Source organism: Lithobates pipiens, unplaced genomic scaffold, assembly GCF_037356315.1.
Source record: "Lithobates pipiens isolate NorthernLeopardFrog02 unplaced genomic scaffold, aLitPip1_a1.2 Scaffold_25, whole genome shotgun sequence".
In the NCBI taxonomy this organism is placed as follows: Eukaryota; Metazoa; Chordata; class Amphibia; order Anura; family Ranidae; genus Lithobates; species Lithobates pipiens.
The window spans coordinates 153427875-153442580 of record NW_027507787.1 but is presented as its reverse complement, the minus strand read 5'-3'; the positions used below and the strand labels follow the sequence as shown (position 1 = coordinate 153442580).

General features: G+C 45.1%; 1 protein-coding gene across 1 annotated transcript in view; it reads left to right on the top strand.

Annotated features, from left to right (window-relative positions):
• Positions 1–225: 225 nt before the first annotated feature.
• Positions 226–14706, top strand: part of LOC143930581 (EF-hand calcium-binding domain-containing protein 6-like) — a 68036-nt gene continuing 53555 nt past the window's right edge. Inside the window, exons 1-2 of the mRNA XM_077455048.1 lie at positions 226–538; positions 10270–10361. Coding sequence (XP_077311174.1) covers positions 298–538; positions 10270–10361 — 333 coding nt within the window. The 5' untranslated portion in view covers positions 226–297. The remainder of the gene's footprint in view (positions 539–10269; positions 10362–14706) is intronic.

The window sequence follows — 14706 nt, the reverse complement described above, 5'->3', positions numbered from 1 at the left end:
TGTTGGGACGCCCTCCATCTATAGGGAGATTTCCTGGGACTTCCTGTCCTGATTGATGATTGGCTGACATGCGATACATAGCAGAGGTGTGATGATCATTGTTCTGGCAGACAATGGCGCAGTGTGTCAGTCGCAGGGAATTTATTGGCCAGAATGTGAGTGTCGCCGCGGTGACCATTGTTCCCGGCTCTCTGGGTCTATTCTGGTTTCCCCGGTAACCCTTGTTGTTGTTGTTACACAAAGTTCCCAAAGAGTTTGCAGTGAATGAGAGGAGCGGGCAGTGAGTGCGACTGATTCATGGCGGGGATGGGAGATCGCAGCCCACGGGGGGCCCCTTCATTGCTGCCAGATATCCGCCATCCGGTCCTCCTCCTGGGGGATCCCGACACCCTTTCTGTGCGGGGACACTCCCGAGCGGGGGGTAAAGAGGACCTGTCTGCTTCCTCCACCCGGAGGGCGACTCTGCGTGACAACCTGAGAAAGAGTCGGACCGTTCACCTGGACACCTGGAGGAGCCTGGATCACTGGGCCAACGCCGGTAAATGTGCTCTTCATCCCTCATAGACAAATGTCGGATTTTTGGAAGAGCTAGAACCACTGTAAGGTTTTTTTTTCCTGCTGATTGTGACCCCATTGTGGAAATTTCCCTCACTTCCTGTCTTGGTGACACCAACACAAGAAATGGGGAGGAGCTGGGACAGGACGGCACAGACAGAAAATGAAAACTTTATCAGAAGTCCTAGCCTTTCCCCAGTCTACTGACGATGTGTCCCCATTGGAGAGATTTCTCATCACTTCCTGTCTTGAGAAAATCTCATCAATATCACCATGGCAATAAAAATACTTTTTATTAGATGAGGGGTTAAAGGGGGGTGGGGGGGGGGCTTTGTTAGATTTTTATTGGTGTCTGTGACCCCATCCTGGAAATTTTCACTCACTTCTTGTCCTGGTGACACCAGCACAAGAAATGGGGAGGAGCTGGGACAGGAAGGCACCAACAGAAAATTAAAACTTTATCAGAAGTTCTAACCTTTCCCCAGTCTACTGACGATGTGTTTTAGTCTGTGTCCCCATTGGAGCGATTTCTCATCACTTCCTGTCTTGAGGAAATCTCTTTATCAAAATCACCATGGCAACAAAACACTTTTTATTAGATGAGGGGGTTAAGGGGGGGGATTTGTTAGCTTTTTATTGGTGTCTCCTGGTGACACCAGCACAAGAAATGGGAGGAGATGGGACAGGAAGGCACAGACAGAAAATTAAAACTTTATTAGTTCTAGCCTTTCCCCAGTCTAATGATGATGTGTCTGTGTCCCCATTGGAGAGATTTCTCATCATTTCTTTTCCTGACAGGAAGTGAAGAGGGAATATCTTAATCAAAATTATCATGGCAAGAAAAATACTTCTTATTAGATGGGGAAAGGCTGTTAGCTTTTTATGGCTGTCTGTGTCCCCATTCCAAAGTTTTTCACTCACTTCCTGTTCAGGTGACACCAGCACAAAAAATGCAAGGCACAGTTGACATTGGGATGGGAAGGCACAAACTATAAATGCAAACTCCACACTACTAAAGGAGTGTTTCTGTCTGTGGCTCCAATGGTGAGATTTCTCATCACTTCCTGTATTGACAGAAAGTGAAGAGGAAATCACTTTATCAACATCATCATGGCAATCAAACTAGTTTTTATTAGATGGGGAGGATCTGTTCATTTTTTAGAGCTGTCTGTGTCCCCATTCTGGAAATTTTCACTCACTTCCTGTCTTGGTGACACCAGGAGAGGAAATTGGAGAAGCAGTTGTCACTGAGACAGGAAGACACAGACTGAAATTTCCTACTTTTTAGCCTCTCTCCCCAGTCTACTTACGACATGTTTTCGCCGGTGTCCCTATTGGGAAGATTTTTTATCACTTCCTGTCCTGACAGTAAGTGAAGAGGAAATCTCTTTATCAAAATCCTGATGACAGTCAAATGTTTTTATTAGATGGGGAGGGTCTGTTAGATTTTAATGGGGTTAAAGGGCGGGAGGGGGGTGGGGGGTCGGGATGTGTTAGGTTCTTATTGGTGTCTGTGTCCCCATTGTGGAAATTTGCACTCACTTCCTGTCTTGGTGACACCAGCACAAGAAATAGAAAATGCGGATGACACCAGGATAGGAAGGCACAGACAGAGCTTGAAAATGCAAGCTCCTCCCTAAAGGCATGTTTTAGTCTGTGACACCAAGGGAGAGATTTCTCATCACTTCCTGGCCTGATATGAAATAAATTGGAAATTACTTTATCCAGATCATCATGGCAAGCAAAACATTTTTTATTAGATGCAGAGGATCTGTTTTTTCAATCTGTCTGTGTCCCCATTCTGCAAATTTTCACTCACTTCCTGTCTTGGTGACATCAGTGCAAGGAATGGGAGCAGTGGTTGTCACTGAAACAGGAAGACACTGACAGGAAATGAAAACAGAAGTTCCTGTTTCAATCTGTGTACCATTGGAGAGATTTTGGCTTAAGATTTTAAAGCTGAACTTCAGAAAGGTACAAAAGGTTGCAGTCCCTGTACAGCAGAGCTCAGACTGGGCAAGGGAGAAACAGCACAAAGAGTCATTCAGTTAATGTGCTGACAAGGAACATGCTGATTGGAGGAGAGAGCAGAGCGACAGAGAGATGAACACACAACTATGCCTGCTGTGCTGCATCTCCTTTCATTGTCCAATCACAGGCTGAGGGAGGGTCAAGGATGACCTGGGCTCAGGGGAAATGGGTTGAATGATGGCCACCAGACAGAGGACACCACGGAGTAAAAAAAAGTGCTGTGAATCATTGGCCAGCAGCTGTGTCCAGTGGATTTGTTGGATCTGGGTGTGTCTACATGTGGCTCGCATTACACAGCCTGTAATGCCTAGTGTGGAGCAGGCTCACTCCCGAGCTGCTGCTCTGTGTGTCCATTCACACACGGCGCCGCCCCTGCTCTCTTTTCATTGGCTGTGATTGACAGTAGGGGGAACCAATGGCTCCCGCTGCTGTCTCACCAATGAGAAGGAAGGAACCCAGGAGAGCCGCTGCTCTCGTGCACATTGCTGGATCGTGATGGGGCTCAAGTAAGTATTAGGGGGAAGCCTTTACAAGCACTTCAATTATTTTTTTTTGCCCTCATTCACACAGAAGGAGTGTAGGTCCACTTTCACCGGGCACATTGTTGTTTTTTGTAAATAGATCCCAATGTGTATGGTCAGCTTCAGGGGTATAAGGGGACCTATCAGCAGTAGTGATGGAGAGATCTGCCTGGGTTTGATTAGCCAAGGATTCTGGGAATATAGTTCAACATTGGAGGAGCCCAAATGTAGAGGCCAATCCTGTTAAAGTCTATAGAGGGGAGGTGAATCTTGTTCAATTCTGAAAAGGGAGCTGGGCACTGCTGTGCCCGGCATGTATCAATGGAAAAATTGCCATTTAGTGGGGAAGGGTCTTTTCATGCATCTTCCAGGGCAACATTGAAAAGATACAAGTCTTTCAAATAACATGCTTCAGGGATGTCACTTAACCCACCAGTGGCGGATGGTGCTCAAATTTTTTTTTTTGGGGGGGGCTGAGGGGCGCAAACAAACTGAAAGAGAAAACATCAATTGCAGCCACTGTGCCATCAAACACTTCTACTGTCTCCATCAAATGCTGCCACTGGGCCATCAAACGCAGCCACTGTGCCCATCGATTGTCGCCACTGTACCCATCAAACGCAGCCACTGTGACCATCGATTGTCGCCACTGTGCCCATCAAACGCAGCCACTGTGCCATCAAATGCTGCCACTGTGCCATCAAATGCAGCTACTGTGCCTATGAAATGCAGCCACTGTGCCCATGAAACGCAGCCACTGTGCCCATCAAATGCTGTCACTGTGACATCAAACGCAGCTACTTTGCCCATCAAACGCAGCCACTGTGCCCATCAAATGTTGCCACTGTGCCATCAAACAAAGTCACTGTGCCCATCAAACGCAGCCACTGTGCCCATCAACTGCAGCTACTGTACCCATCAATTGCTGCCAGTGTGCCCATCAATTGTCACTGCTGTGCCTCATCAATTGCTTCCAGTGTGCCCATTAATTGCCGCTACTGCCAGTGTGCCCATCAATTGCCGCTACTGTGCCCCATCAAATGCTGCCAGTGTGCATCGCCCGACACCTGTCTTGCTCAATGTCTTCTTCCATCCTCTCTATCAGGCGTCCAATCAGGCAGCCAAATGGGTGACAGGAAACAGACCCGAGCACCTGATTGGCTGAGAGGCGGTTCCTTCGCTTTGCTAACACACAGCTGAGTGAACAGCAAATGCACAGCATTGTGCCCACTGTTCACCTTTTCGGGTGCCTATTAGAGTCTATGGCCCTAATCAGGTGCTTCCAAAAAGCACCCCCACCTCTGTAATTCAGGTGCCCGACACCCGAAAAGGGGTCGGACACCTGAATAGGGGGTGTCAGCGGCGACCATAGATAGATTCATGCAATGCATGAATCTATCTATGGTGATAGAGCGGTGCCAGGAGAGAGGAGGGGGCTTCGCTCCTGCGTCCTTTATGGATGCACCCCCATCATAAAAAACTCGGAATAAATGATGTATTACATGCTGTTCATATTCACTATAAGATTTGTTTTCTGTTTTCTGCAAAAAAACCTGGTTGGTCCTGCAGCTCTCCATCTCCCCCTTCTGTCCATGTCCTCAATTCAGCTAGAGATTTGACAGCTGTGGTGGCAACTCTGCACATGCTCAGTTTTCAGAGAGTTTCTATGCCAAGCATTTCCTCCCTATCACAGCCTGCATGACAATCATGGCTTAATGGAGAAATTAGTATAGGCATGCAAGGACAGGAAGTGTGTTCTTCACAGGTGAAACAAAGCCTGGAAAACGAATGCAGCCACCTCATCTAAAGACTGGTGGGCCACAATATAGCATTTTTTGTTTTTGGGTTCAGATATGCTGCCACCAACATATGGAATATTTTGACAGTGGGGGGAGTCTTCCATCTGACAAGGCAGGTGGAATCAATCAGATGCTGCCCAATTGCTCACCACACCCTTGGTACACTCCTACCCCCCCCCCCCATGTACCTTTTGATGGAGACAAGGGCCCTGGCCGGTGGTTGTGGAGGTATGCGGGCAATGGGCTTATCGGAATCTGGAAGCCCCCTTTAAGAAAGGAGGCCCCCGGAACCCCCCCCCCCCACCCGATGAGTATGGGGTACATTCTAGCCCTATTTATACACCCCCAAAAAACTACAACAACTTTATTAAAAAATTACTAATGTCCCCTGATACTTTGACGGAAAATGCGACTGTGTGTATGCTCCATCGGAATTTTGCTGGCCGAATTTCCGCCAGCAAAAGATTGAGAGCAGGTTCTCAATTTTTATCCGACGGAAAAAGTTTTGATCGGAAATCCCGATCGTCTGTAGCAATTCCGATGCGCAAAATTCCTACACATGCTCGGAAACAATTCGACGCATGCTCGGAAGCATTGAAACTAATTTTCTCGGCTCATCGTAGTGTTGTACGTCACCGCGTTCTTGCCGGTGGAAAGTTCAGCGAACTTTTGTGCGACTGTGTATATGCAAGCCAAGCTTGAGCGGAATTCCAAAAACCATCATAGCTTTTTCCAACGAGAATTCTGATCGTGTGTACGCGGCATAGGGGTTCATTTTTATTTATTTTTTTAAATAAAAAAACATATCATACTTACCTCCACTGTGCAGCTTGTTTTGCACAGACTGGCTCCTATCCTCCTCTTCTGGGGTCCCCCGGCGGCTCTCGCAGCTCCTCCCCACATCATATAACCCCCTAGGAGAAGCAATCTCCCGAGGGGGTTACCTTTGGGCCTACTCCTGAGTCCAGCATTTGGCGGCCATAGCTGCCAAATGTATGACTCGGCTCCGCCCCCCAGCGCTCGCGTCATTGGATTTGATTGACAGCAGTGGAATTCAATGGCTGCGCTGCTATCAATCTATCCAATCAAGAGCTGAGAACCCTGGGCAGAGAGACAGCGTCCCCGCCGGGTCAAGTTCCAGGGTTCAGGTAAGTAAAACGGGGAGGGGGGCTGAGGGGGCCGGTCATTGGCAGGTGTTTTTTCATAGGATACATTAAGGTGAATAAACAGGAAGGTTTACAAGCCCTTTAAATCCACAGAGTTAGACAATAAAGAATACATATAAGGAAGGGGATCCGCTGGGATTTGGTTTATCTAGATCCGCGCCCATGTTGGAGGAATGGACAGATATCGGTTTCAGGGCCCGGCACTGGGTTTCACATCTTATCGTTCCTTTCCGTCATCACCTTCCTCAGAGCGCTCTGTGGATTGTCATTGAAATGGAAATGATTTGGAGAATTCAGACATCCGTTGTCCACCTGATCGAATACGGACTATCTGAAGAATTAATCTGATAGGGCGGCTGTCTCATGTGACCCATCCGGTCTCCCAAAGAGAGGAATTCTTTTATTTTAGCGGAGTAATTCAACGCCAACTATTCAGTCGCATAAACTCTGTGGTAAAATATCTGGGTCACTACATTTGTCTTACAGCTGAACTCCAAGCAAACAGCTGAATGCACAGATAATATACATATATGGGAGCTGATTCGCATGTATTGCTGTACATCCAGTCCTGAGATTTGCACAGCTCTGCCATATAGCATAGCACTGTCTGTCAGTGTGGGAGACCTGATTTTTCTGTGCTGCAGTGACTGCCTGGTCCCCTCCTTGCCCACTGCTTTTAACCTCTTGTCATCAACGTATCGCATATATGCAATGGCAAATTGTCCATGGATGGCAGAGGTTTCTGTGCTGACAGTGTGCTCACTGTGTGCTCCCAGCACAGTGACTGAGCTGTCATAGACAGCTCTTGACCTCTTGACTGGCTCCCGATCATGTGATCACTCAAACGCAGACAGTGTGCACGCACCCGCACGGCTGCGTCTTGACCAACAGATGAGTCCCAATAGAAATCAATGAGACTGCCTGCACGTGGATGCATAAAACACCTGTGTGTGGCAAACGCGGCCCTTTGCTTAACCACTTGCGGACCACGCTATAGCCGAATGATGGCTACAGTGCGTCCGATTAGTTCTGGGAGGCCGTCATATGATGGGCGGCACGCTCTGTAATCAGTGTATGGAGAACACTGCTGATCACAGATTGAGGTAAAGAGCCAATCAGTGGCTCTTTACCACGTGATCAACTGTGTCCAATCACAGCTGATCACATATGTAAATAGAAGCTGGTTATCGGCACTCCTTTCCTCACACTGACAGCATCAGGAGAAGAGAGCCAATAACCGGCTTCTCTAAAAGGGACATGTGCACTGATAATTAGGGCACTGATTATCAATACAGTCCCAACAGTGCTCACCAGTTCTGCCAGTCAATGCCCATCAGTTGCGCCTTTCAGTACCCATCAGTGCCTCCTATCAGTTCCGCCTATCAGTGACCATCAGTGTCACCTACCCTGTTTCCCCTAAAATAAGACCTAGTGTGATTGTCGGAGATAGCTGCAATAAAAGCCCTACCCCCCAAATAAACCCTAGTTAAAGTCCTTGTAAGTCTTTTTTTTGAGGAAACAGAGTAGGGCTTATTTGGGTGGTAGGGCTTATATTACAGCCAACACCGACAATCACGCTAGGTCTTATTTTAGGGGAAACAGGGTACCAATGACCATCAGTGCAGCCTATCGGTGCCCATCAGTGCTGCCTATAAGTGCCCATCAGTGCCGCCTCATCAGCGCACATCAGTGAAGGAGACCTGTCTGTTAAAAACGAGGTACTGCACTTACATTTACAAAGAATATTGCATGCATATAAAAGAAATGGCGGCTGGCACAAACACACGGAGCCCGTCCTCCTAGTACAATCACATGTTGACATCACTACATGCCTTCCTCCAGACACGTTTTGTCATTAGTAGACATTGTCAATGGGGAACGTTCTTCTTAAATGTAAGTGCATTACCTCATTTTCAATAAATATGATTTAGGCAGCATTACACTATGGCTAGTCTTTTTTTCTTTTGGGGCATCCATCTGAGCAAAAACAGACACCATAGTTGGAGAGAGGGAGCGATCTGCGCAATCCAGTCTACCGTTATCAGTGTTGACATCTGCAAAGCTAAAGGCCATGGCTGTGTTATAGTCACCTGCCCTTTATGCTTGCTATCTGGTAAGTAGGTCTAAATTACGGTGGTTGGGCACTCTCCTGTCTGTGTTTACACACTGTGGTGACATCAAGAACTTCAAGTGTTTTATATGGACTTTTTTATATATATAATTTTTTATGTTTCATATAGTTTTGATTGGATATACTGATTGACACTTTTTGGTAGCACAGCTTCTTCATTTCTAGTTATTTCTTGTGTGTATCCCACTGTATGCTGCTTCTAGTTTAGATATAACACTGTGTGCCTAGCTAATGTTTCAGTGTAGTCGGGGAGATACTTTTACTAGGGAAAGGCTGCTTTGTAGGAACACAGGATCCATGCCTTCCCTACAGACAGAACGGTGATCTGCCTTGTTTACAAAGGGAGATCAGTGTTCTGGCTCTCTGCCTAAAGATCAGTAGGTGCCAGTGGACATCGAGTATGTAGTACCCCAGGTAAGCTCCTGCTGATCGCCAGCGGCGTGCATGTGCATCCCAGACCCGGAAGTAGGTGCGTGATCCTGCACAAGCAGAGCCTCCATGCCGCCATATATATGTAAGTTAACCGCTTGCCGACCAGCTGCCTTCATTATACGCTCGCTTGATCGGGATAGCAAATGTGCGTACGTGCTGCCGGAGGCATGCTCACACATGCCCGCTGCCTGCGGGGGTGCTGATGTTCATGGCCGACAGTTGCGATGACCGGCGGGCAACGAGCGGCAGAACAGGGACAGCTGTTTGCGTAAACACACAAATCCCTGTTCTGTGAGGAGAGACAGATTGTGAGTTCCTAATAGCTAGGAACCCTGATCTGTAATTTCCTCTAGTCAGTCCCCTCCCCCTACAGTTAGAAACACACACAGGGAATGCAGTTAACCCCTTAATCGCCCACCTAGTGTTAACCCCTTCACTGCCAGTGACATTTTTACAGTAATCAGTGCGTTTTTATAGCACTGATCGCTGTAGAAATGAGAATGATTCCAAAAATGTTTAAAAATTGTCCAATGTGTCCGCCATAATGTCGCAGTCCCGATAAAAATCGCAGATCACCACCATTACTAGTAAAAATGATAATAATAATGAAAATTCTATAAATCTATCCCCTATTTTGTAGACGCTATAATTTTTGTGCAAACGAATCAATATACGCTTATTGCAATTTTTTTTACCAAGAATTTGTAGAAGAATACACGTCGGCCTAAACTGAGAAAAAAAATTAGCTTTTTTTTAAAAAAATAGGGAAATTTATTATAGCAAAAAGTACACAATATTGCGTTTTTTTCAAAATTGGCGCTCTTTTTTTGTTTGAATCGCAAAAGATAAAAAACGCAGGTGATCAAATACCACCAAAAGAAAGCTCTATTTGTGGGAAAAAAAGGACGTCAGCTTTGTTTGGGTACAATGTCGCATGACCGCGCAATTGTCAGTTAGACCCCTTTCACACTGAGGGCGTTTTGCAGGCGCTATAGTGTTAAAAATAGTGCAAACCGCCCTAAAACAGCTGCTCCATTCAGTCCAGTGTAAAAGCCTGAGGGCTTTCACACTGGAGCGGTGAAGGAGTTGTGAACTCACCGCTCCTCCATGTCTCCTCCATGTCTCCATCCCATTGAAATCAATGGGGCAGCGCCGTCATACCGCTGGCAAAACGCCGATGCGGAGGCAGATTTAACCCCTTTTCGGCCTCTAGCAGACAAATAGCGCCGCTAAAATGACGGTAAAGTGGTGCCTGTGGCAGCACAGTGTGAAAGGGATCTTAAAGCGACGCAGTGCCGAATCGCAAAAAATGGCCCGGTCATTCAGCGGCCAAATCTTCCGGGGTTGAAGTGGTTAAACAGTCAGCAAGAGGCTAATCAGTACAGTTGTTGTTTGAATATGCAATACATGACATCACTTCCAAATTTTTATTCTGTCGTAAGAGAATTTTCGCAACCTTAGTAAGCTCTTCATTTTCGACATGGAGACTAGCAAGCAAAAAAAAAAAACAGACGATCATTCGTATGATAATCTCATCATGTGTACCAGGCATAAGAGTTGCACAACTACTTGCAATCTGAACCCGGGCAGCTCTGCTCATCATGTTAGCAAATAACAATGTCTTTTCTCCCCAGACAGAAAACTCTCCTCGGAGAGGCACCCAAGTGAGAAGAAGGAGGAGATCGGAGCTCATAACAAGTCTCAGCTGGACAGCCAAACAGAAGAGGTAATTAACGGCTCGACTAAAACACCCAACGACTTGTCAGATGACTTAGCTGCCTGAGAAGTAGCGTCCCGTTCTGTACAATGGAACCGTTCTAATAGGAGCGACTCAAGTCGCTCCAACTTAGAAAAAGGTTCCTGTACGACTTTTGGCGACTAGCATTGACTTCTATAAAGAAGTCGTTTTGCAAGTCGCCGCAGCGGCCATGTCCAGGTCGCCTGAGGTAGTAGCGCTGCAAGTCGTGCTGCCTCAGTGTGAACCGGACCTTAGTGCACCCCCCCCTATGATTTATGAGCATTATGTATCAGAAAACATCCCCCCACAAGCATACAAGCATACATTCCCCCTCCTTCCAGTACAAATCCACTTCCCTAAGTCTTGCCCCCCTCCCCCATAAAAAAATAATAATTCACCCTTCCTAGCACAAATTGTCTACCCCTAAAATTTCTCCTCCTAGCATACATCTTATCCCTCCCACTTCAGATTCCCCCTCCTAGCACAAATGTTCTCCTCCCCCATACCCCCCTCCCAAAGTAAAAATTCTCCTAATTCACCACTCCTAGCACAAATGTCCCCCCCCCCCCCTCCCCCACCATCCCCCTCCATCCCCCTCCCAAAATCCCAAAGCAAATCCTCCTAAATCCCCCCTCCTAGTACAAATGTTGGCCTCCCCCCACCCCCCCTCCCAAAACAAATTCCCCTAAGGCTAGGTTTGCACTAGTGCGACTTTTCATGCAATTTGGGACCGAAAAGTCGCATGACAAGTCGTACCCCATGATTTCCAATGAGTACCGTTCATATCTGTGCGACTCCAAGATGCAGCGACTTCAAAGTAGTCTAACTTATTTTTTTATTACAGTGTTCTGTCACCAAGGGGACACAGTGCATGTAGTACTGTGTGCCAACGTCCTGCATGCCGTGGAAGGCTAGCTACATGTTCAGTCCAATAACACAGCTAGCAAGGAGACAGCTGCATCAGTAGCTGCCACTTGTCTCCGGCTCCAAGCACTTTCATAAGACAAGTGGCAGGAAGAGGAGTGTGGTGTGGAAGGGGGTCATCTATCTACATTCCTCTTCCCACCTCTTCCCTTCAGAAAGGGCTTGGAGCCAGAGACTAAACATGTGCGGTCCGTTTTGTTCCGAATCGAAATTCTGACAAATTTTTTGTTATTCGGAAATTCAGATGTATCCGAATTACTGAATTACAATAGTAACTAATTTAAATGAATCCAAAATAATGAACCGAAATTTGGACTAAATTACATTCTAATTCAAAAACAAATTAGAATCTAATGTGTAAATAAATACGGATGGAAATCAAATTAAAAAATATTAGAAATTGATTTTCTAAAAGAATAATACAATAAAATAGAATATAAAATAATAACGCAATAGCATAAAAATGAAAGAATAGAATAGAATTTAATAGAATAGGATCAAATAGAATATCACCATCTTCCTAAATTTGAATAGAATAAATTTGAATTCTAATAGATTAGAATGGAATACAAAACAATGGAATCCAAAATAATAGAAAATAATAGAATAGAAAATAAGAGAATAGAATAGAAACACAATAGAATAAAATATAAAGAATATAACCATCTTCAGAAATTTGAATTTCGAAATAGAATGAATTTGAATAAAAAAGATTAGAATACAAAATAATAGAAAAGAATAGAATATAAAAGAGGATAGAATAGAATTTAATTGAAAACAATGAATATAGAATAGCAAGAACATAACCATAATTTTTTTTTTATTCTATTGATTTTTTATTTTATTCTCTTATTTTCTATTCTAGTCTTTTTTACTATTTTCTATTCAATTCTAATATTTTCTATTCGAATTCTAATTCATTCTATTTGAATTTCAGAAGATGGTTATATATTTTTTCTATTTTGTTCTAATCATCAAACCGTCAAACAGTTCGTATTAATAGCCTACTGCAACAGCTGCATTTAAATGGAAAAAATGTGAATGCGTTTTCAATTTTGAATACTGAATCAATCATTTTTTTTATACATTTTTTCTAATTCGACTACGAAACTAACGAAATGAATTCCGAAAATGAATGAAGCGAATGTCACGAATTTAACAAAACTCATTTATTTAAATAACGAATCAAAAGGAAACAAAAGCAATTTTTTTCTTCCTGCACATGTCCACCAGGGATAAGTGCCAGCTACCGATGCAGCTGTCTCCTTGCTAGCTGTGTTGTTGAACAATCATGCCAACCACCACCAAAACCCTCCTAATTCCTGATTGTGAGATTCATAACAGACATCCAAGGCGTGAGAAAAGCAGCAACTACAGAAGGTCCAGTTGATTTCTATTTGCTAAAGTCAGAGTCACAGGAGTGGCCAACACATTTCAAGGGCTCACCAGTCCCCTTGCACCGGTCTTGTACAATAAAAGACTTGATGGCACACTAGACCTTAATCACTTCCGGACCGCTGCATGCCGATGTACATCCCTAATTTTGGAATGGATATCATTGTTGTGGCAGCAGCTAGTTGCCATAACCCTGGTATCCCTGCGTTCGGCCAGATTCACCACAAGATCACCTTTATCTATGGCGGGAGAGGGCCCCCCCGCCGCGATCCGGTGCCCTCCGCCGCTGAAAGCAGCGGAGGCGATCGCGTCTGTCCCTGGGCTGACATGGAGACGAGTGATTGGAAGATGGCCCCTACCCATCTCCATGACACTGCAGGGCAGAAGCAACGTGATAACGTTGCTTCGGCCGATAGCTCTTAGCCCTTGTACACACGGTCGGACATTCTGATGGACAATGTCCGATAGGACCGTGTTGTCGGATAATCCGACAGTGTGTGGGCTCCATCGGACTGTTTCCGTCTGAGTATCCGACGGACCAAGTTTTCCAGCTGGGCTATAAAATTTTCCGACAACATGATCCGATCGGACTTTGTCCGATCATGTGTATAGAATTCCGATCGTACAAAGTGCCACGCATGCTCAGATCAAATTCCTAGACCAAAGCTATTAGCTACTAGCCTGAACGTAGTCCCGTTCTAACGTCATCACGTTACGTACGATCGGATTTTCTGACAACTTTGTCCGACTGTGTGTATGCAACAGTTTCGGACAAAATCCGACCGTGTGTACAAGGGCTTAAGGCTGGGTTCACACCATAGAGATGCGGGGACGCCACGAATCCGTGGCGTTTTCCCGCATTGCATGCCTCCCGCCGGCAGTTCACACTGCCCTATGCGGACTGCTGGGAGTGTCAATAAAATCTTAATGACACCCCCAGACCAGTCCGCATATCGCAGTGCGATCTGCAAACTCGGACAGGAATCGGATCGCATGGTGTGAACACCCATGCGATCCGATTCTGCTGCGGACCAAAAAAAGGGTCCTGTGTGAGTTTGCGGCGGGTGTGATGCGAATTCAGCCATACTATCTGTATGGCTGAACTCGCATCGCACAGACAGATCGGATGTGATTTGCACTGCAGTGCGGTGCGAATCACATCCGGATCTCTCACCCGCAGCGGTGTGAACCCAGCCTAAAGGGGCATTTTATTTTTTGTATTTTTTTAAATGACAAAATGTTATTTATTGCATTTTAGTGTAAATATGAGATCTGAGATCTTTTTGACCCCAGATCTCATATTTAACAAGTCCTGTCAAGGGACAGATTTTTTAAATTTTTTTAAACAGTGTAAAAATAAAAAGTAAAAGGTAAAATAAATAATAAAAATAATTTTTTTTAACCGTGCCCCATCCCACTGAGCTCCCATGCAGAAGCGAACGCAAACATGAGTAGCGCCCGCATATGAAAACGGTATTCAAACCACACATGTGAGGTATCGCTGTGATCGGTAGAGTGAGATATTAGTGAGCAATAATTCTAGCCCTGGACTTCCTCTGTAGCGCAAGACATGCAACTGGTAGAATTTTTAAAATGTTGCCTATGGAGATTTTTAAGGGTAAAAGTTTGTCGCCATTCCACGAGCGGGCGCAATTTTGACGCGCGACATGTTAGGTATCAATTTACTTTGTGTAACATTATCTTTCACAATATAAAAAAATTGGGCTAACTTTACTGTTTATTTTTTAATTCAAAAAAGTTTATTTTTCAAAAAACTGCGCAAATACGGTGTGACAGAATGTATTGCAACGACCGCCATTTTATTCTCTAGGATGTTAGAAAGAAAACGATGTATAGTATAATGTTTGTGGGTTCTAATTAATTTTCTAGCAAAAAAAATGTTTTCAACTTGTAAGCAACAAATTTAAAAAAGAGGCCCGGTCTTATAGTGGTTAACGACTTCCCGCAAACCATTATACGTCGGCAGAATACCGGGTTTATGGCAGCAGATAGC